Source organism: Mytilus galloprovincialis, chromosome 13 (assembly GCF_965363235.1).
Source record: "Mytilus galloprovincialis chromosome 13, xbMytGall1.hap1.1, whole genome shotgun sequence".
Lineage (NCBI taxonomy): Eukaryota > Metazoa > Mollusca > Bivalvia > Mytilida > Mytilidae > Mytilus > Mytilus galloprovincialis.
Window position 1 is genome coordinate 69400724 of NC_134850.1, and position 23871 is coordinate 69424594.

General features: G+C 31.4%; 2 protein-coding genes across 2 annotated transcripts; one reads left to right on the forward strand and one right to left on the reverse strand.

Moving 5' to 3' along the window:
- On the reverse strand, positions 1-11205 carry LOC143057557 (dol-P-Man:Man(5)GlcNAc(2)-PP-Dol alpha-1,3-mannosyltransferase-like). Its single transcript, XM_076230867.1, has 9 exons — positions 11015-11205; positions 6747-6846; positions 6034-6181; positions 5424-5584; positions 4501-4621; positions 3303-3508; positions 2385-2450; positions 1443-1577; positions 1-339 (listed from the first exon to the last, which is right to left on the reverse strand). The coding sequence occupies exons 1-9, from the start codon at positions 11190-11192 to the stop codon at positions 174-176; spliced, it is 1281 nt and encodes a 426-aa protein (XP_076086982.1). The 5' UTR covers positions 11193-11205; the 3' UTR covers positions 1-173.
- A 6-nt stretch (positions 11206-11211) lies between these two features.
- LOC143057558 (uncharacterized) lies at positions 11212-23871 on the forward strand. Its single transcript, XM_076230868.1, has 4 exons — positions 11212-11393; positions 17874-18075; positions 18882-18973; positions 20870-23871. The coding sequence occupies exons 1-4, from the start codon at positions 11279-11281 to the stop codon at positions 21052-21054; spliced, it is 594 nt and encodes a 197-aa protein (XP_076086983.1). The 5' UTR covers positions 11212-11278; the 3' UTR covers positions 21055-23871.

Genomic DNA, 23871 nt, shown 5'->3' on the forward strand with positions numbered 1-23871 from the left:
TAATATCCCATCATTCTATTTAAAACAACTTTTTATTTCCTTACAACATGATCATAACTTTAGAATCTATATAATTATTTAGTAATACTAAAAATGTCTTTAAGATCATTTCTCCTTCTTTCATCTCTAACGTTTGATTAAAAATTGTCATAGAAACACATAACAACACAATACTAATGCATCTTAGAAGCCACCATAACTTTCTTCTGCGGCGTATACAGAGGACTCCACCATAATGAGGTCAATATAATAAAATGGCTGCCATGTAGTAATGAACTGCTGAAGACTGTAGAAGGATAGGTGTTCCAGCTCAGTTCTATACAACCTAGCAAAAGGATTCTGAAATAAGAATAACATTTAATATAATTCATCATATTAAAAAGAAATTAACTTTCTGTTAGGATTTGTTACCAGGATTTTCATGTTGCTTAAAGTTAAACACAGTTTATTATTGGTGTCAAAACTTGTCTTTCTTTAAAAATTTGAAGAAGTATGCATGTTTTTTTTTAATTATAGAGAGACTGTTCTACATGGTATGTTGGATTTTCAAATTTGTGAATAGGAACTTCATAAATATAATCAAAGGTGTGACAATGCTATCTGTAAATTTAATGTACATTTGAATCTGGCTTGCTCCAATTGTTAGGTGTCATATTTTTAGTTTTCTGTTGAACTTCCAATAACAACAAAACAGTTGGTTGTTTAAATGATTGTTGGGTATTCAATGCGTCTTTCAGCAGACTTGGCAACAGTATGGTGATCAGATCTGATTGGCAGAGGAAGCCGGACAACCAACAATGATCGCTGTAGATGAACAACTTTGAATAACTGATTGTAGGAGATCCCCTCAATTCTGGACAAAAGCTTTAATTTACCAAGTCCCACATGGAAAGGGTCATCAGTGACTTACCTACCCTACAACTGAATATAATGTAAGGTATGGAAGTACCACATGGTAAGGGTTACCATAGACAGATGACTCACCTTACAACTGATGGTAAAGCTGTACTCCACAAAATATAATGTACGTATGGAAGTACCACATGGTAAGGGTTACCATAGATAGATGACTCACCTTACAACTGATGGTAAAGCTGTACTCCACAAAATATAATGTAAGGTATGGAAGTACCACATGGTAAGGGTTACCATAGACAGATGACTCACCTTACAACTGATGGTAAAGCTGTACTCCACAAAATATAATGTAAGGTATGGAAGTACCACATGGTAAGGGTTACCATAGACAGATGACTCACCTTACAACTGATGGTAAAGCTGTACTCCACAAAATATAATGTACGTATGGAAGTACCACATGGTAAGGGTTACCATAGATAGATGACTCACCTTACAACTGATGGTAAAGCTGTACTCCACAAAATATAATGTAAGGTATGGAAGTACCACATGGTAAGGGTTACCATAGACAGATGACTCACCTTACAACTGATGGTAAAGCTGTACTCCACAAAATATAATGTAAGGTATGGAAGTACCACACATAAAACTGATAGTGTAATGATCTACTAAAACACATTCCTATAAAGTTGGCTGTAAATAATGGCAATATAATCTGTGAGGTAGGTTAAGTCAAATATAAATTAATATGAGAAAAACATAAATATTTTTCCTGTTTGCAGGATTTGTGAGTTCATGGAATCTAGAATGCTTGGTTAAAATTTGACATTTTAAGCAAATCTAATAGTAAGATAATTCGATTTATTATTAAGAAATAAACTGCTATTTAGATTGAGCTGGATACAACCTCAGAGGTCCAATCTTGAACAGCTGGGCAAAAATAGACATTATATTCAAGCTTGAAGTTGGAACCCCCCCCTTTTTTTTTTGGTCAATCAATGCAAATTTCCAAATCTCCAGTTATGGCTTGACAACTCTGACACATGTCTGATACATAATTGAATTTGAATTTGAATTAAATATATGACACATAGGTTTCTGACACAGAATAAATGTAGTCAAAGAACTTGAAAACTTGTTTGATTTGTTTTACATTTGTGCCTTTTATAGCTGACTGTTCAGTATAGTCTTTCCTCATTGTTGAAGGCTGTACAAAAACCAATAGCTGTTAATTTCTGTGTCATACCACATCTTTTTTATAAATATATAAGTAAATAGAATTGAGAGGATCAAAATACATATGCACACCTTAATATGATGGCAAGTACTTATGTCAAATTATCTCCCCTCGAAATATCAAAAAACACAATAATTACGCTCAAAGTACTCATGCTGAGTTTAACTAAAAATAAATGTTCATATAACATTGAATGTACAAATATAACTTTGTGTTAGTGAACTATCTCCCCTTGTGCACAAAATATAACAAAAGTGATACTATCACTATGTTGATAGAAAGGATATGACTACTGGTAAGTGTATGTGGTAAAGGTTTCATCCATACTCTAAATCTGACACATTGGTATAACCTGAAACATACAATAAACTTTTAATGAATGACTATTATTTGTTTTGAGTTTATTGAACTATAAAATATATTTTTGACTCTTCACATTGATTAATTTCCAAAGCAGATTATGTAAAATGTGAAGAGTCAAAATTATTTTTTTGGTTCAATAAATTCAAAATAAATTATTGCCATTCATTATAAATAAATTTCTGTAAAAAATCAGGCTCAAAGAACTTTTTATATTATTTACATTAACAAAAATATTGTACACACATGTTAGTGTATGAATATACAACGCTAGAGTGGGTGTGTCACCATAAAAATTGACAATATTGAAAATGAAAGTTTTTTTTTTTAACCAATCAGAAGTCAGTAAATACACCAAATGTATTTATTACAAAATAAAGTTACTTAGAAGTTAGAAGTCTCAATTCACTCTTTTTTTTTTGTTATTTATTTTTTTATGTATTTTTTGGTACAAATCCTTTTCATATTAAATGAGGATGGTTACAGATAAAAAAGGTGTCAATGACTGAATTATAATCTGTCCACAAGACTTTTTTAAAGTCATAAATTAAATGTGTATGGTATTATGTTATAAATTTTAACCATGCTTGAACATCCTGCTGTAAAAACCGGAAAAACTGGAAATTCTCCTAAGTCTTTTAGGTTATTAGACTGTTTTCATAAAATATCTCAGAAATTGTAAAAGAGTTTTTAAATATTTTTGAAACACAAACTATAAAAGAGGATTTTTTTGTACTTTTAAAAGTAACACAGAAATTGCATCAAATAAAATTGATTTTGAAAATTCATAAATCCCAAGTCTGTTATAATCTAAGGGAGATAATTGGTCCGATTGTTTTCCTACCTTTTCCATTTAAAATGAAAGAATAATAATAAACAGACAGCATGACATGCTAATAATAACAACTGGAATTTCTCGTCTAAAAATAGATCTTCAGGAACGAGTCTCCAGTTCACTGTCCAAATATAAAAAAACTGGCGACCAAGATTAAATGACTGTATGATATATCCCCATGGATTCACAAGGAGGAAAGGAATTGCAAGGATTATCTGAAATACAAAACTATATATACCATTAAAAATATACAATGTTACAAAACGTCTAGTGAACAAACTATATTTGTTAATCATATTTTCAAAATCTGTCCTGCTATACTGCAAGGTTTTACTATTAATATTTACATAATGGATGATGGATGGATGTTCAACTTTAATACAGTTACAAATTAAATACATATTCAAGATATCTTAATATGATATAAATTTGCTTTGTATTAGACTAACACAACAAGCCATACTTTAAACATGTTAGTTCATTAAGTAACAGTTTTCAGAAAGACATGTGGACAAATTATTATGACTCTGGTCCTTCTATGTTTTGCTCTTACTGCTTAGAGCAAAAGTAGCAAATGCCAAATTTTAAATTCTTTGGTTTGACACAGAAGGGGATAAAAACCCTGGATTTTCTGCACTCAAACAAGTATAACCCCCCCCCCCCTCCCCCAACCACATTATTTATGTATGTGCCTGTCCCAAGTCAGGAGCCTGTAATTCAGTGGTTGTTGTTTGTTTATGTGTTACATATTTGTTTTTCGTTCATTTTTTTATATAAATAAGGCCGATTGTTTTCTTGTTTGAATTGTTTTACATTGTCTTATCGGGGCCTTTTATAGCTGACTATGCGGTATGGGCTTTTCTCATTGTTGAAGGCCGTATGGTGACCTATAGTTGTCTGTGTCATTTTTGTCTCTTGTGGACAGTTGTCTCATTGGCAATCATACCACATCTTCTATTTTATATATTACAATGACAGTATGAGACCACCAAAGCAGTTAATCTTTTTGTACCAGAACTTATATATGAGACAAGGGGTATATACTACTACTTTTTATACCTTTTTTGCTGCATCTTCAGTGGATTTTTAAAATTTTTTGTTAAGTGTTGCTATTTTGTTGTTGTTGTTTTTCTGCTGATGGGTGAAACATTCAATCAATGCCCTGTGCAACATTATGAGTTGTCCATCTGAAAACAAAGTACCTTACCTGTGGGAGAGCACAAATAGTCAGATATTTAGCTGTTGCCATGGTACCATGTCTGACTAGTAACAACACCAGTAAAGCAGGAGCAAACAACAATACATTCATCTTTACTGAAACACCAAGACTGTAAAAAAAAACAAATATATTTGATAATAATAAAATGAAAAACATAATGAAAGAATGAAAATGCATTTCTAACTAGGTTGTATTTATGCATAAAAAACAGCAACTGTTACAAATATTGAGATTCTAACAAGGCATATTTAACCATCAATACTTTTAAAATCCTAAAAAAAAATATATAAACTGATAAACTACACACCATCCCGATAGTCTGACTCGGTAAGGCAATAAAAATGGCACCTGTTTGTATACATTGTTTCTACATGTTATATAAAGGCTCTAGGATTGTTTTGCCATTGGCGATATAAAGTCAGCTAAAATTTGGCGATATAAATGCTGCTCAAAATGAATTGGTTGCATACATGTCTAACATTCACCATTTATAAATGATGCACTTTCATTTGAACTAAGGCTAAAATTTTGTCGAGATGTCTAGATTTTTCAAGTGAGTATATTCATTTTGTAACTTGTTTGTACATATTGGAAATTATTCTTTCAACAAATCAAAATAGGTTTTCCTGAATTTTACAGGTATCTAATATTGTTTTTTCTCTAATATATTGAGATTGGTATCATACAATGAATATTCCTTTTTTGTAGTTAAAGTAGAACTTTTCTGGTCCTAACAATAAAAAGGCATGGTAAGTTCTTCGTAAGTATTTGGTCCAATAAACAATTTAAACAACACAAAATCACATTTTACTAATCTTCTGCTACTGTCTTAAGAACCTTTGAATATAACATAGTTAGAAATGCAAGTTATATCTTAACTCAATTTATGGAAATACAATTACACAACTGACCTGAACATCAAACATCCAGTTGACCATTTATCTTGTAGAAATAAATTTACAGCTATATATAGAAATAACATGGCTATTGGGTCATTGAAGAGTCGTAGGATATAAATAGAATGGATTCTGTAGGAAGCACAGCACATGAAGATGTAGGCATATGGTGGAATCTGCAAAAACAATAAACATGATTAACATATGCATTAAATTATGTAGATTGTGAGCATTTATATACAATGCACCTGTACTACATTTAACAATTCTATTGAGAGAAAAGATACACATTTTGTTTAGGGGCAAACTGAAGCCCACCTCCAGGTATTGAATTTTCTCACTGTGTTGAAGATCCATTCGTGGCCTTTTGTGAAGTTGTTGTCTCTTTGACATATTCCCCATTTCCATTCTCGATTCCACCATGTTAGCAATTAAAGCTCATTTAATTTGGCATGTTTTGACACTATCACATTACCCAACATGACTGTGACTGAAATACCCAAATTAATAGGTATTTTTAACCTAAACTGACAACTTATCTTGCCAGTACAAAACAAAATAGTCTTTTTAAGATATGATAAGATTTTTCTAGGACAAAGATTATCTTTTATCATTGAATACTTACCGTTTTACACCTTCTGTAGATATCAAATATGACAACAAGAGATAGAATATATAATACTGCAAATATATACTGTCCTAATTTGATGTTGGTACCATGATCAGTAATGTAATACAGAGCTGTGTAGATATAGACAAATCCAGCAGGGTACCTGTAAAAAAGGAATTTGATATTCAAACAGTTTTAAGTGGTTGATGAGCACATGTCTTTTAAGAATATGTCTTTTTAAAAGAGTATATGCTTGCCAAATACATGTTCATGCTATTAACTGTCATTCTTCAAATATGATTACAGTAAATATATGCAAATTTGAAATCTTATCACTTCCCAAAATGTTGTTCACTAAATGAACAAATATTATGTAAGAAAATTGCTGATTTTTGCTTGCTAAACATTCTTGATCGATGATGAATAAATTTTACTTTTATTAAACAATGATCATTATTTAAATAAAGATAAACAAAGAGCTGCTGGACCAACACCACTTATGTTTGTCATTGTAGGGGTAAATGATCATTTTTTTAAATATTTTATAAGGAGACCTTTTAAACATGTTCTACTGTATGTTGCTTCCATTCCTAAAGAAGGAAAGAATATGTGGTTTGATTTGTTTGTATGATATGCATGTCCTCATTTTTATGTTAAAATTTTGTTATTTAAACAATTTAACATTTAGTCCCATGACATTCAATACATCATGTACATGGTATACATACACTAAAGGGCCAGTGTCTCCTTTTAGTTTCAGGTAATCATACGTTCCATTAACAACTCCTTCCACTTCCTGCATATAGGCTGTCCAATCAATCTCTGTATCTATAGAAAAATAGAAATGTATATCAATTTAATGCATGTATACAATCTATAAATTATATAGTAATCATATACTGTGAAAGTACTTTAATTCGTGGGTATCAATTTTCGTGGTCTGAGCAAATTTTACATGTTCGTGGGTTTTTAAATTCGTGGATTTTAATTTTCCAAGAAAAAAAAATCGAGTGAAGAATTAAAGCCATTAGAAACAAAGATTCTTTATAATAACCATATGTTGTTTTAACACAAGTATCATATCATTACTCACATGGTGTCTTCCCGATTATCCCACTTTTTGAAATTACAGGTAAAAAGGTAGTGATTTTTTGTGGGACAATCGGGAAGATGTTTGTGGGACAATTGGGAAGTTTAATTGTGGGACAATCGGGAATTGTTTTGATTGTGATTAATCTGTGTTATAGTGTGAAGTAGGTAATTACAGGTAACTAATAATTTTTCGGTAATTTAACTTGTAAAATATGAAGAAAAAAAAAGAAGATAAAATGATTATTAAATATTTTATTTTGCACATGATATTAATATGAAATAGCAGTAAACATAGAATATAATGTAAAGTTTTAAAATATCAGATATCAAGCACTACTCATTTCTTCATTAATGTATGATAATGGGTTTCAATCAAGCATTTTAGAACACAATTGATAGTATAAAGCACACATGATGTATAATTCCCGGAAAAGATGATCTGGCAGAATTCTGTACAGCAGATTCGTAAACTATGAAGAAAGTAGTTGGGTTCAGTTGAATCTGGCGTTGGTTGCAAGCATTCTTCAGTAGTGAGAAGAATCTGGTATAGATGTCTTCTGACTTTCCAGGTAAAAGTGCAAAAACCAGTGGGAACATCTCTCCATCAATCAGTGCATGTAGAGTATACAGCTGTTCAAAGATTGATGGACATGTGTAGAAGGTACCATCAGCGTAGATTGTATTGTTGTCGTTGTTTGCCAGGTGTTGTAGGTTGCTGTCAGTGGTGAATACAAGAATCTTATAAAAAGTACTATCGTTGATAAGCAAGAATCTTTCAGCAGCTGTAGTTTGGGTCCACTCATCCTGGAGGTCAATATACAGTAGAGATGTTGGTAGATGTGGTATAAGGTCCTCTCGCTGACGATAAAGACTGGACTTTAGAGAAGGGAAAGTTGGTAGCTGTTCAACCATCCTTTGAGTATTATCATTCCACTCTGGTGTTCGAAGCTTGGCTATTTCTTGTTTATAGATTGGTACAGGAGTAGTTTCTGCTCTACATCTTTTCTTTATGTGTTGCAATACTTTGGTCACCTCTAGTTTGGCTGGGTTTGGTGGATGATTGTGTACTAGGTTGAATCCAATGTTTAATGTATGAATAGTTGCAGGGCAGGTTCTTGTAGCACATCTCCAGTAGACTCTATCATTGCGTCTGTTCTTAACCTGGAAACGGTATTCTCTGTATACTAGGCTCTGCCTATGGCAAGCCGTTCTCGTCAAAACTATGTTTAAACCCTTTTTTCGAAAAAAAATACACACTGAGATTTAAAAACCTAAAATAACACACTGAGAAATCGAAATTACACACTGAGATTTAAAAAAAAACTACACACACACTGAGAATTCAAAATTACACACTGAGATTTTAAAAAGACACACTGAGATGAAATAAATTGAAAAAACACACTGAGAATTGTTAATTACACACTGAGATTTCAAAAATACACACCGAGATTAATATGCAAATTACTAATGAATATTCATGAGATGAATAATTCAACAGATTAATATCTTGATCTCAAGAACTCTTGTCATTATAATGAAATGCGATTCCTTCAACCAACATTCGTAATAAATTTCGAGACTTAACATCGCTCATATTCATAAGTGTGTTGCCTATAATTCAGATCATTACTACCAGTAATTAAACATGGGTCCCTTTTCAAAAGTCTTCCAACTGTTTCCCTGATTTCGCTAGTTAATCTTTTATATTTTTGTTACGTTTATATGCTATAATAGACATTTGAGTAAAAATTTCACTTTCACTGCATTCTTTTGCAGATTGTTCCAATGTTTTCTTATAATTTTAATTATAAATGTTGTTATTTGTATATGTTTTATAATTAAAAGTAACATTTTAGATATGTTTTTAGATACGACATGTTATATTATTTAATGAAAAGTGCATTAATTTCATAATTTAAAAAAAAATCATATCTTATACTTAATAAAATGGATATAATCCAAAAATAATACTATATAAAAGTTAATAATTAATTATTGTTATTTTAATAAAATAAACACAAAGTCATCTGTTTATTTAAGAAATATTTCACATAAAAAAATAATGTGGGACAATCAGAACTTTTCATGTGGGACAATCAGAACTCTAAAATTTGAAAAAGTGGGACAATCGGGAATAAACCACTCACTTGTATCTATTATAAAAATATTCATCAGTTGCAAATCAGCAAAGACCATTCGAAACAACATCTGATAAACAAATTTAATAATACTTTTAGATATTTGGATGATATTTTGGCTCTCAATAATGACGACTTCAGTATGTATACTAAAGAAATTTATCCTGTTGAACTTACTTTAAATAAAGCTAATACTAACAATGACCACTGCCCTTTACTCGATGTTGATATCTATATCACTAACGGAAAGCTTAATACTAAAATTTATGATAAAAGAGATGATTTTTCATTTCCTGTCGTTAATTATCCATTTTTAGATGGTGAGGTTCCCTTGTCACCATCTTAAAGTGTTTATATATATCTCAACTTGTACGATTCCCTTGTGTACATTGTATGTAACATGTTTTAGATTTTAACGAGAGAAATTTATGTATTACTGAAAAATTATTACACCAGGGTTTTCGACACAAACTAGTCAAAATATTTACTAAATTTTATCATCGGTATAACATGTATAAGGACATCATTCGTAAATATAGCTCAACATGCAGACTTCTTATACGTTCAGGTAATTCACATCCAATTTTTTATAGAAATATTCTTTATAAAGCACAAAAATGTCAGTACAAAAATGTATACACCTCAGACATTTGTCAGAAACTAACAAAACATTAAGACTTATTAAGAAGGGATATAGTTACAATCCTGTTGTCAGGTCATTAAAGATTGCATATTTTGGCGTTAATACTGATTCACTTACAAATGACTTATATGGTCTTTGCATCGGAACGAAACACATTTATTCAAAAACCAGTTGTAAACATGACACGGGTTATGTTCTTCTCATATATATGTTATGATGGTATGATACTAAACCGCTTACGGGAAGGATTGTGACTGATATTCATATGATAAAATCATAATCTTTCAATCAGTTTAATTGAAGTCTGGAGCTGGCATGTCAGTTAACTGCTAGTAGTCTGTTGTTATTTATGTAATATATTGTCATTTTGATTATTTTCTTTGGTAACATCTTCTGACATCAGACTCAGACTTCTCTCTAACTGAATTTAAAATGTGAGTATTATAATGCGTTTACTTTTCTACATTGGCTACAGGTATAGGGGGAGGGCTGAGATCTCATAAACATGTTTAACCCCGCCCCCATTTTGCGCCTGTCCCAAGTCAGGAGCCTCTGGCCTTTGTTAGTCTTGTATTATTTTAATTTTAGTTTCTTGTGTACAATTTGGAAATTAAGATGGTGTTCATTATCACTGAACTAGTATATATTTGTTTAGGGGCCAGCTGAAGGACGCCTCTGGGTGCGGGAATTTCTCGCTACATTGAAGACCTGTTGGTGACCTTCTGCAGTTGTTTTTTCTATGGTCGGGTTGTTGTCTCTTCGACACATTCCCCATTTCCATTCTCAATTTTAGACTTCGTCCCCTTTCACTGGTAATGCTAGTCCAAATAATTATGACGTCTTGAAAGGCTATTATATTTTTTTAATTACATCGACGTAAGGCGTCAAAGAAAAAAAATATAATAGCCTTTCAAAACTTCATAATTATTTGCACTAAGCCAGTAAGGTAATGCCTGACTCATATAAGTCCCAGATATTGTATCTCTATTTTCATTCCCTTTAAATATTTTTTTATATTGGGGACAAATCGACAAACTTGGGCCGGATTGACTCGGAACGGATCGACTTGGGGCCGAGTTGACATGAACAGCTGATGAAAGCTACTGATGCATATTCGTACATTTTATTTTCTGGATTACAATCAAGTTGACAGAGATTTCAGCGACGATCAGTAAAATCATTGCAGGTAAGCAATATTCGGGATGAAACGCATATTTCATATATAACTTTGGCGATAAACTTTCTTTCAATCTTTTCCATTTCGATTTTGTGGAGGCTGCCATTTTCTTTTCCCACATCCGGTTTTCGGAAACTTCTAGACTTACCTTCAAATAGATCTATGCGTCCAATGTTGCAGCTGCTGGATTCCCAGTGATGAAAAAACATGCATTTTGTTGTTTACATGATACTTTTCTCTTACTTAATGATTGTGACCACACAAATTGAAGTAGAATATCAGGTGTTTGAACAAAAACCACAACAGCAATGCACATATTTTGGTAAATATAGTATAAGACCAGATTTTGACCATAAATAATAAAATATTGATTTTCAAGTCATCAAATTACACCAATACACCTTATCGCTAATCCCAGCTGAGCTGGCTGCTTGAACTTTTGACTCAAACAACAATCACTTTTCCATTGTGGCGTCAGATATTATGTTTTATGACGTCAAAATTTTATGGGAACCTGTGTGATATCCAGAAATGGCGGACAAATAGCGATAAGGTGTATTCTTCTTCTTAATATATAGAAAAACATCATTTGAGTGGCCTTATATGTTGTCCTAATATGAGGCAGGTATTACCTGTGAAAGTGACGAAGTCTGTATGAATTATTTTTTTTTAATTCAGACATACACATGTATTATTCGTTATTTGAGGGTGGAATGCCCTTTACCGTCAGGCGTCAAACAGTAGTTTACTGCTACCATTAGTGTCAAATTGGTTAAAATTTTACAGTGGTTCGTCAAAATATCCTTATTGTGATTCGTCAGATGTCTCAAATAATTATCGTTACTGTAACGTGTGTAATTTTTGGAAAAAAAATAGCGTGATTTGTCAAATTTAGCTGATTTTTTTTATTGTGTACATATTATCGTTATACGCTTAAAATTACTGTTCACGTCATTTTTTTACCGTTATCAGTCAAGGGTCTAACTTAAATAAGTTATTAGAGAAAAATAACCAACATGTTGTCATTGTGGGCTAAAATATCAAAATACTGTAATAACATATGTACATGATGTATGTTACATGTTTCAAGGGGACAATTATACAAACTTTATTTTGTTAAATTTTTCACAAGTTCTATTGATATTATAATTTTCTTTATGTATACTAAACTTTGCAAAGATATAGCAGTTCATAGTTTACCAATCATCCAATCATGCATATTACACCTATGTTATTACAGAAAATATATTCCTGCAATAACCAAAGGGTGTTATTACAGCTTCTTTAAAGCCTTTGCTCATGCATATATCACAATGTATTTCAATTCATTGTAAGAAATGATATCAGAACTTATAATGAGGCACTGCGCAAGATTCCAAGTAATTCCCAAGTGTCTCATTTACTCTAATATAATAAGTTACATGCTTGTAATACATAAGCCTCTTGTTATTACACCTTAATTTCCCCTCAAAGGCCTTGTCTCATTGATTTACTATGGTTGATTAAAATTGTATTTAATGGAATTTGAAAATTAGTTATCAAGGTAATATATATATTAACATGATTAATCTACTGCGCAAAGTTTCAAGAATTCCCAAGTGCCCACAAAAGATAAAATATTTATGATATATATATTTAACTGATAACAAACATATGTTACTACAGATTAAGGAAAAAAGAGTAGACAACTCATGAAAGTGTCTGTAATAACACTTGCATGTTATTTTTCTCTAATAACTTATTTAAGTTAGACCCTTGACTGGTTATATGTCATTTTTACTGTTATATGTCATGAAGATACCCCGATTACTACCCTCATATTTTAACTTCAAAATCTGTTAAAAAAGAAACAGAAATACCGTAATGTTTCTGATTTTGGTTCTGTTGTTAGGAATTTTAGTTGTGACGTTATACAGAATTCTATCAAAACACACCAACTGTGACACCTTGAACATACATGTAATTAAGATTTACCTGTGATGGCTTATTACTACATGTATTTAAATAATCACCTGGTACAATTGGCACGTACCAGTCTCGGGGGGGGGGGGGGGGGGGGGGCACTTCAAACTTTTTTTGGTAGGGGTGAGCAGCTGAGACATTAAGTACCCCACCCTTTTCATATATTTTGTTAATCAAAAATATATACCTTGTTATAATTATATGAATTATAAAAAAACAGACCTATAGATATATTTCAATATTTTCATCGCTCATCATCACGTTCTTGTTAAGAAGCAAATAGTCGCAATAATATCACCTTCTTTTCCAATAAATTCGTCATATCTTGAACACTGTTTTCTTATTGCCAATTTTTCATCTTTCATTATGAAGATATCTCAATTCCAAAATACAATATATATAAAAGACGTTTGGTCAGATCATAGATGGTATTACATCTATGGTCAGATAAATGTAATATCACCCCAGAGTGTAACACCTTCACTGATTTTAACATGTTTAAATATTAATTAAAAACTGATTAAAAGTTTCATTGCCGTTCCCTCGTAAAGGACGCTGTCACAATGGAATTTCTTCAAATATTTGTTATCATGTTTTAAGTATACAAACCCTTGAATGATAATTAGGTGCAAATGTCAAAATAGTAGGATTAATTGCATCTATCACTGGCATCAGTGGAAATACAACATCAGAATAAATAGAGTTTAATTGGTTTGACAAATAACTGATGCATTTACGACTGTGGTTTAACCGCATCAAGAATAAATACGGACATCTGATTAGTTTCAGATACTTATGATATAATCAAGCAAGTGATAATATCAACCTATTGATATATTTCATCTGAATTTCTCACCCTTTTCATATATCATAGAGCATGAAAAAGTGACCTATTCCAGCGGCTCATCCCTACCACTAATTATATAGCAAGTGCCCCCCCCCCCGAGGTTCCAGTACGCTTGACTGGGGACATTTAATCCCATAATTACCTTGTGTATTAAACAAACAGAAGGTGAACATATGATCAACATATATAGGTCGACCATGGCCACCATAAATTTTATGGTCGACATCCTGAAGACAAAGTCAGGGGTAGTACTGTAATTATGACGTCATATTCAATGTAAACAAAGAAACCTTCATTTTGACCTTGTCATCAGGTAACCTTTTTTCATTTCAAACAATTATTAAAAATGAATTGGTATTGAATTTCATCATGCATTTTACTAGATTTATAAATATATATTTAATTCAAAGTCTCATGCAAACAAGACTGTAAAAAGGAAGTAGATTTCTGTGCAAATATGGGGAATTTTAAAAGTCTGAAAAAAAAAGTTTCCCGAAATTTTTGATTCTTTTTTGATTTTTTTTCTACCGTAATTGGGGACTTGGTCCCCATATAATGTAAGACTGTGTATGTGTTTGCATTTAATGTTTTTATCTGATTTTGTTTTCTATCAATGTGTTGTCTTATGATACAAGTATGAGGCTAGCATCGATACCTCTGAAAGGGGACAAAATCCTCACGTGGGTTTGTTACAATTTGCGGGTTTAAAATCCATCTTTTAGGTGTTCTGAGCCATGGATATTAAACACAGCAAATAGTAATAAACCATTTAGATTATGTTATGAGGTCAAGAAAAATTTAACAGATGATGTAAAAAAGATGTTTTTTGGCTACCATTTAATAGCGTTAAATTATTTAATAATTTTACCATGATTCGTCAAACTATTTTTATTGTGAATCGTCAAAGGTCTCAATTAATAGAAAACTTTCGAGTTTGATGCATTTCTGTCAAAAATTTTGGTTTTAGTGAACATCCTTTGTAAGTTTGGGGGCATCATCACTTTTGTTCCCATGTTGAGCAAGTGGTTGGAAAACTATAATGCTATATTGCACGAATTATTCGCCAAATTGAATTCTCATAATTCAAATTCAGACAGTATCAAGCTTGAATGCTGTGTCTAAACTTGCCTTAACTGTTCAGAGTTGGACCTCTGTTGCCATATCAGGCTGTGCTCAGCGAAGCATTTTATTAGTTGTGACATTATTTTTATAAATAGGGAGCTGAATAATTAAAAAAAAATAAAAGTTAACAATTTTCAGGTCTTTAGTAGGTATTTTGATTGCCAGTCCTTTGTTGATGTCTTACTAAATCATTTAAGCGAAAGTTCATAAGAAATTTTCATTTGTCTGTTACCTTCAAAACACTGCACAATCATATCAATACAGATTAACATTTTCAAACATACATTTGTACATATGTCCATAGGCATGATAGATATATTTGTACATATATCCATGGGCATGATAGATATATATATTTGTACATATGTCCATAGGCATGATAGATATATTTGTGCATATGTCTATAGGCATGATAGATGCATTTGTATATATGTCCATAGGCATGATAGATACATTTGTACATATGTCCATAGGCATGATAGATACATTTGTACATATGTCCATAGGCATGATAGATACATATTTGTACATATGTCCATAGGCATGATAGATACATTTGTACATATGTCCATAGGCATGATAGATACATTTGTACATATGTCCATAGGCATGATAGATACATTTGTACATATGTCCATAGGCATGATAGATACATTTGTACATATGTCCATAGGCATGATAGATACATTTGTACATATGTCCATAGGTATGATAGATACATTTGTACATATATGTCCATAGGCATGATAGATACATTTGTACATATGTCCATAGGCATGATATATACATTTGTACATATGTCCATAGGCATGATAGATACATTTGTACATATGTCCATAGGCATGCTAGATACATTTGTACATATATGTCCATAGGCATGATAGATACATATTTATACATATGTCCATAGGCATGATAGATACATTTGTACATACATGTATGTCCATAGGCATGATAGATACATTTGTACATATGTCCATAGGCATGATAGATACATTTGTACATATGTCCATCTGCATGATAGATCTACATTTGTACATATGTATATAGGCATGATAGATACATTTGTACATATGTCCATAGCCATGATAGATACATTTGTACATATGTCCATAGCCATGATAGATACATTTGTGCATATGTCCATAGGCATGATAGATACATTTGTACATATGTCTATAGGCATGATAGATACATTTGTGCATATGTCCATAGGCATGATAGATACATTTGTACATATGTCCATAGGCATGATAGATACATTTGTACATATGTCCATAGGCATGATAGATACATTTGTTCATATGTCCATAGGCATGATAGATACATATGTCCATAGGCATGATAGATACATTTGTGCATATGTCCATAGGCATGATAGATACATTTGTACATATGTCCATAGGCATGATAAATACATTTGTACATATGTCTATAGGTATGATAGATACATTTGTGCATATGTCCATAGGCATGATAGATACATTTGTGCATATATCCACAGGCATGATAGATACATTTGTGCATATGTCCATAGGCATGATAGATACATTTGTACATATGTTCATAGGCATGATAGATACATTTGTACATATGTCCATAGGCATGATAGGTACATTTGTACATACATGTATGTCCATAGGCATGATAGATACATTTGTGCATATGTCCATAGGCATGATAGATACATTTGTGCATATATCCACAGGCATGATAGATACATTTGTGCATATGTTCATAGGCATGATAGATACATTTGTACATATGTCCATAGGCATGATAGATACATTTGTACATATGTCCATAGGCATGATAGGTACATTTGTACATACATGTATGTCCATAGGCATGATAGATTCATTTGTGCATATGTCCATAGGCATGATAGATACATTTGTACATATGTCCATAGGCATGTACATATGTCCATAGGCATGATAGGTACATTTGTACATATGTGCATATGCATGATAGATACATTTGTACATATGTCAATAGGCATGATAGGTACATTTGTACATATGTCCATAGGCATGATAGATATATTTGTACATATGTCCATAGGCATGATAGATACATTTGTACATATGTCCATAGGCATGATAGATACATTTGTACATGTCATACACAAGTCATTTCCAAATTCATGCATTTAAAGAGTTCACAATAAAGTATATATCGAAATGAAATGCAGTAAGCTAAAGCACAAAACATGGACTAAACTAAAGAAGTACAACTCACATGGATTAAACAATTTTGATATGCTGCTGCTAAATACCATGGTAGATGTTGCCAGATCAATTTAGATCACTAATATCAATTGGTCAGTCAAAAAAATGAATAAGCTCATGGAAAGGCAAAGTGCGGCTGCCACTGCAATGCTTAAATATTTATAGAATAACTAATCGAAGAATTCAAATAGAGAAAAAAAAATATTCAACGAGTGACGGAACAACACATTAATTCACGAATGCGCGTAGCGCATGAGTTAATTATCAGTGTTGTTCGGTCACGAGTTGAATATTTTTTCAATATTTGAATTCTTTAATTAGTTATTCTTTTTATTACATTGGCAAATGGCTTTTTTTAAAGAAATTAATGTAAAACATGTAAGGAACTATATCTTTTTTCTATGTATTCACAATTTTTTTGATCCGCCGTTATCGACGTCTTGACAACGCTTATTGTTGTATGACACCAGAGAGTGAAATAATCACGTTTATTTCACATGTGAAATTATTGGTATTATTTAACTGGGAAATTAATGTAATAATGAGGGTTTGGCGCCAATATGCAATGAAATTACAAAAAAGTATCCAAGTTTACACAAATGTTACAGTAATATTTTTATCCATTTAAAATCTTTTTCAGAAATTGATAGATATGCTACTCCAACACATGGACTGGTTAACTGTTCTTGGTATGCTCCTAAGGCGTGCTGCAAAACCACAGAAGTCATATCAGTGTTTACCACAATGTTTCCTTTGTATGAAGCTTCACAGGCATGTCAGAACCAACTTAATTATATGATGTGTTTTTTCTGTGACCCAAATCAAAGAATTTGGTATAATCAGTAAGTCAAATATATATATTTTTTGTCAGTCTTTTTGTGTCTGGTGCATTCTACTCCAATCTTAATTGACTAGGATTGCCAGTTTTCTTGCGAAAGGTTTGTGGTTCTCTCCCTGCACTCCTGCTCCGGCGCCGGCCTCCATTAACAAATAATATAATAAAAACTGACTGTCAGGTAATAGCCAGTAATGCGAAAGATAGCATTAAACACCAAACAGTCAAGCAATCAATCATGCTTGTTTTATTCTGAGATAAGTTAGAAGAGCTTTTGAATTTAAAAAAGAAATATACATAGATGAATACTATAAAGTTTGAATTTATTGTGATGTTTTATTATTGCAAAAAATGGGAAAGGGTTGTAATTACAATAATTTAAACTCGATTTTGGATTTTTTTTATATAAATCAAGGGCGATTTTTCTCAGTATCGCAAAAATAATAATTGTATTTAGTCTAAAATGACAAAATTGCAATAATAAATGCATTCAATAATTTCTTCATTAACAGTACATATATGTTTATCAGAAATCTTTTATTTAAGATTTGTTTTCTATATATTATGTATACATGGAATACTCATGCCTACTGTGAATGATATTATTCATTTTTCTATTTTATGTATTTTCCTTTGATCTCTTTTTTGTGATAATTTTCCATATTATTCTACTCAATTGTGTCTAGCTATATATATATAGTCCACTTTTCATCTGACTGATCTCAGGGCTATATACCTTTGATGAGATTTAGCTAAAAAGCACCTAGCTAATTAGGTGCAGGTATCTAATAATGTTTTTGTTTTATTTTCCAGAGATACAGACCACAAAGTACATATATGTGCTGATTTTTGTAGAATGGTATATAAAAGTTGTAGATCAGCACAGTACAATGGAAATGAAATAGGTAAGATATTGCTTAATTACACTCAAGAAATCGCATTGGACTTGGCTTAAATTATAAACAAACCCAAAATTAATATATATTTTAAAAAAAAAATAGATAGAGATGATGAAGTAAGATGTATTCTACATGGTGATAATTTTTGCCTTTTAATGTGTATCCATTTAGTCTGATCAGTTTTCTTCTGAATACAGCATTGAACAAAGAAATTGACACCAATGGCATTTGGAATAAAACGGTATGAGTAAGTAATACTCTACACTTAAATTGTATTGGTGAATAAGAAACCTTTCACTGATGAAATCTGTTGTTTTCTTATAACCCAATGAAATCTGTGGTTTTCTCATAACCCAATGAAGCCTGTTGTTTTCTCATAACCCAATGAAACCTGTTGTTTTCTCATAACCCAATGACATCTGTTGTTTTCTTATAACCCAATGACATCTGTTGTTTTCTTATAACCCAATGACATCTGTTGTTTTCTTATAACCCAATGACATCTGTTGTTTTCTTATAACCCAATGACATCTGTTGTTTTCTTATAACCCAATGACACCTGTTGTTTTCTTATAACCCAATGAAATCAGTTGTTTTCTTATAACCCAATGAAATCTGTTGTTTCTTATAACCTTGTTGTTTTCTTATAACCCAATGACATCTGTTGTTTTCTCATAACCCAATGACATCTGTTGTTTTCTTATAACCCAATGACATCTGTTGTTTTCTTATAACCCAATGACATCTGTTGTTTCTTATAACCCAATGAAATCTGTTGTTTTTCATAACCCAATGACATCTGTTGTTTTCTCATAACCCAATGACATCTGTTGTTTTCTCATAACCCAATGACATCTGTTGTTTTCTCATAACCCAATGAAATCTGTTGTTTTCTTATAACCCAATGACATCTGTTGTTTTATGGTGATAATTTTTGCCTTTTAATGTGTATCCATTTAGTCTGATCAGTTTTCTTCTGTATACAGCATTGAACAAAGAAATTGACACCAATGGCATTTGGAATAAAACGGTATGAGTAAGTAATACTCTACACTTAAATTGTATTGGTGAATAAGAAACCTTTCACTGATGAAATCTGTTGTTTTCTTATAACCCAATGAAATCTGTTGTTTTCTCATAACCCAATGAAGCCTGTTGTTTTCTCATAACCCAATGAAACCTGTTGTTTTCTCATAACCCAATGACATCTGTTGTTTTCTTATAACCCAATGACATCTGTTGTTTTCTTATAACCCAATGACATCTGTTGTTTTCTTATAACCCAATGACATCTGTTGTTTTCTTATAACCCAATGACACCTGTTGTTTTCTTATAACCCAATGAAATCAGTTGTTTTCTTATAACCCAATGAAATCTGTTGTTTCTTATAACCTGATTGTTTTCTTATAACCCAATGACATCTATTGTTTTCTCATAACCCAATGACATCTGTTGTTTTCTTATAACCCAATGACATCTGTTGTTTTCTTATAACCCAATGACATCTGTTGTTTCTTATAACCCAATGAAATCTGTTGTTTTTCATAACCCAATGACATCTGTTGTTTTTCATAACCCAATGACATCTGTTGTTTTCTCATAACCCAATGACATCTGTTGTTTTCTTATAACGCAATGCAATCTGTTGTTTTCTTATAACCCAATGCAATCTTTTGTTTTCTCATAACCCAATGAAATCTGTTGTTTTCTAGTGTTGACCCAATGAAAAACAAGTATTCATAAGTGATGAACAGAGTTCATTGGTGTCATCTTATGACTAATAATATGTATGCCAGTTGAAGGAAAACTATATGATACATTATTCATTTACGTGAAAAAAATGTGCTCCTTTGCATAGTCTTTTAATAGTATTATCAGCTTTTTCGTCTTTTTTTTTCCAGGTGAAAGCTATCTCAACGAAACATCATTTTGTGAAGCACAAAATTTCAGACTTGTAGAAGGGAAGAAAAATTGCTTCAACTTTGACCCAACAGTGTTTGGAAGAACATCGCTGCTTGAAGTTAACATAACTATCATGTTTGGAGTAGCCATCATTTTAATGAGTTTACAAGATATTCTCAGCTAATATAGTGAACCCTTTTTCTTTTCTGTTCTCACAAACTGCTACACTCTAAGTGGTGTGATCAGACTCTAGGGTACTGTGAAATCAAAAGTCTTATAACTTATCACTTATTTTAAATCATTGAACTCAGAATCTTTATATATACCAGTTTTGGCAATCAATCCCCTTACTGACTTGATATCTATATCTTCCAAGGTTTATCACTATTATTGGTAGTTCACACAAAATAATGCAGTGAATCAATGATGCAATTTTTTTTAATAATATATTATACATAGATATTCAAGTAACAATATAATGTGAATTAGAATTACCTGAATTTATTAAAAATTACACAAGTAATGCATGGTGTATAAATCTGTGACAAAACTAAGGTTTAACTGCAAATGTACAATCATCAAATCTTTAATTTGCCATTCTAATATGACGTGCTTCTTTAGCTTTGTAAAGAAACCATACTTTATTATCCAATAAAATTAGTTTACACATGCGTATATTGACTACGACAGAAAAATGAATTTTATTAAATTGGTATACGCATTTAATGTATTTCATTAACTTGGGGCATTTTCAAACACTAAAATATGATACACATTTTGTTACTAATACTTTTACAATGACAACAATGTGTTACAATTAGAAATTGACATATTTGACCTAGATACCGCAACGTTCATGTTGGCTGTTCTAACTTCAAAACCCCTCCCACTGAAAAACACGTTTCATCTATCTTGTTAAAAGGCATGTATATAATAATTTCATTGAAAAATATGATCTGACGATAAAATATAAAGTATAGGTTAATTATAACTGTTGTACTGAAATGACAAAATTGTTTCATATTTATGATAAAATGGATTGACCCTAGCAGGGAATCGAACCCCATTCTCCTATAAAAAAAATTAGGCGTAATTACCAATATACCACCAAGGTTTCCAATCCATTTTACAAATGCAACAAGATTGTCTCTCAGTATTAATGACGTCTGGCAAGGCTATTTTTTTTTTTTTCTGGGACGCCATTGAAGGAAGGCGTCCCAGAAAAAATTAAAATAGCCTTGCCAGACGTCGTAATTATTTGGACTACCACAAGTATAAATGAATCTCTGTCAAAGGGCCCCTCCTGCCAAGTCTCGAATGTCAGCACAACTTTATCAAGGAATCCTCTATCAGATATGAACATATTTACCAATGCTACAATAACCAGGGAAACATTTACAAAATTAATTAAGTAAATAAAGATCGACCTACCAGATTCTCCTTGTGCGTCCACCGCCATTGACAACTGACTTGAAAATGTGCGTGTCAGAAATTGACCTCGAAGAAAAAGACGTTGAATTATAACTTTTCTGATATTTTGTGACACAAATATTGTTTAAGTTAATAAATTTGTTAATTTCTGTTTCAATTTTAAATTTTAGAAATACACAACTTTGCGAAATTAAACTGGTTTAAACTAGTTGGATAAAAATCGACAGGGAGGTTGATGGAAGAGCCTACACAAACATGTACCCTTGTACACAGCAAACATAGAAATTACCGTAATTGTCCTAATCAGAATCGAAATAATTGATGCCAGCTATACTTTATTTTAGTTTTAACATGGGTAGGCATTATATTCGTGTTATCTTAGCCCTCACTATCGCTCTGGCAAAAATAATCACGAATATAATGCCTACCCATGTTAAAAATACAATAAAGTATAGCTGCCGTCAATTATTTCTTAATTTAAATATAATTCAATGGTTTATAATAGATTCACAAAATTGCAAAATTAAAGTAATCTTTACCCTTTAGTACTACACCATTGACCAGAGTGATGAAGAGGAACCCAAGGGATATTATACCATTTAAAGTTAATGAATTCTTGAAAATTAAGGAAATAACATAATAAATTTACATGTACGTGTATAGTATTGTATAATGTTTGAAAATCATTGTTTTCCTAGGAGTATATAATAAAACAATTACCGTCTTTTGTATTGATAAATATATGGTTTCATTGACTTTTGAAAAACTTATATTCACTTGGACTGTCTGCTTGAGTGAATATCAGTATTTCCATTTTTTTCAGTACTGACTTATTATGGAAGTTCTATTAAAGATTTGGTTTTACAAAACAAAGGTGTCATTTTCAAAATTTATTAAGTTGCTTTATAAACAATAAAAAAATGTTCACTGCATTATTAACTAAACATGACTAACACCATAAATTTCCATAAATGCATGTCACATGATGTGTTAAGAGTTGGAAATTTGGGAAAATTTATTATATTACTGAAAAAGTCATTACCATCCATTTATTTTTGTTCTTCATTTTGTGAAAGTAAGGGAAAGACTCCATCAAAGCAATTTCTCTGTTCATTACCACTACTCATCATTATTTTATAACAAGGAATACATGTATAGGATTTATTGTAAAATCTGTTTCATATTTTGTATTAAACCTTGACAATTTTCCTCTGAGTAATACTAGTTACAATGTACTCATGTTTATAAATATTATGATACACATTTAACATTTCTATATGTTGTTTTAATGGGTTTTGTGTAAAGTTGTGGTTTTGATTGTTGTGATATCTAGTCAGTATTTATAGACAAATATGTGTAAATATGTTGTTTAAAAATGACCCAAATTTTTTGTAAAATTGAAGATTACAACATCTCTCACCTTAATATTTAAGTTAACAAGTGTTAGAATTTTATTATTTATTTTTATTATATATTAATTTGTTATAAATTTATACATATTTTATGTAGATTGTGTGTTTTTGCAATTTTAGTAAATGTTTTACAAAATATAAAATGTTTTATATATAAA

Excerpts from the sequence above, each read along its gene's own strand:
- LOC143057557 (XM_076230867.1), bottom strand. The coding sequence starts at position 11,192 with ATGTGGGAAAAGAAAATGGCAGCCTCCACAAAATCGAAATGGAAAAGA. Across the intron at positions 5,585-6,033 it reads TCTACAGAAGGTGTAAAACG|ATTCCACCATATGCCTACAT; the intron begins GTAAGTATTCAA and ends TTGTTTTTGCAG. Across the intron at positions 4,622-5,423 it reads ACTGGATGTTTGATGTTCAG|TCTTGGTGTTTCAGTAAAGA; the intron begins GTCAGTTGTGTA and ends TTTTTTTTACAG.
- LOC143057558 (XM_076230868.1), top strand. The coding sequence starts at position 11,279 with ATGCATTTTGTTGTTTACATGATACTTTTCTCTTACTTAATGATTGTG. Across the intron at positions 11,394-17,873 it reads ACAGCAATGCACATATTTTG|AAATTGATAGATATGCTACT; the intron begins GTAAATATAGTA and ends AATCTTTTTCAG. Across the intron at positions 18,974-20,869 it reads GTACAATGGAAATGAAATAG|GTGAAAGCTATCTCAACGAA; the intron begins GTAAGATATTGC and ends TTTTTTTTCCAG.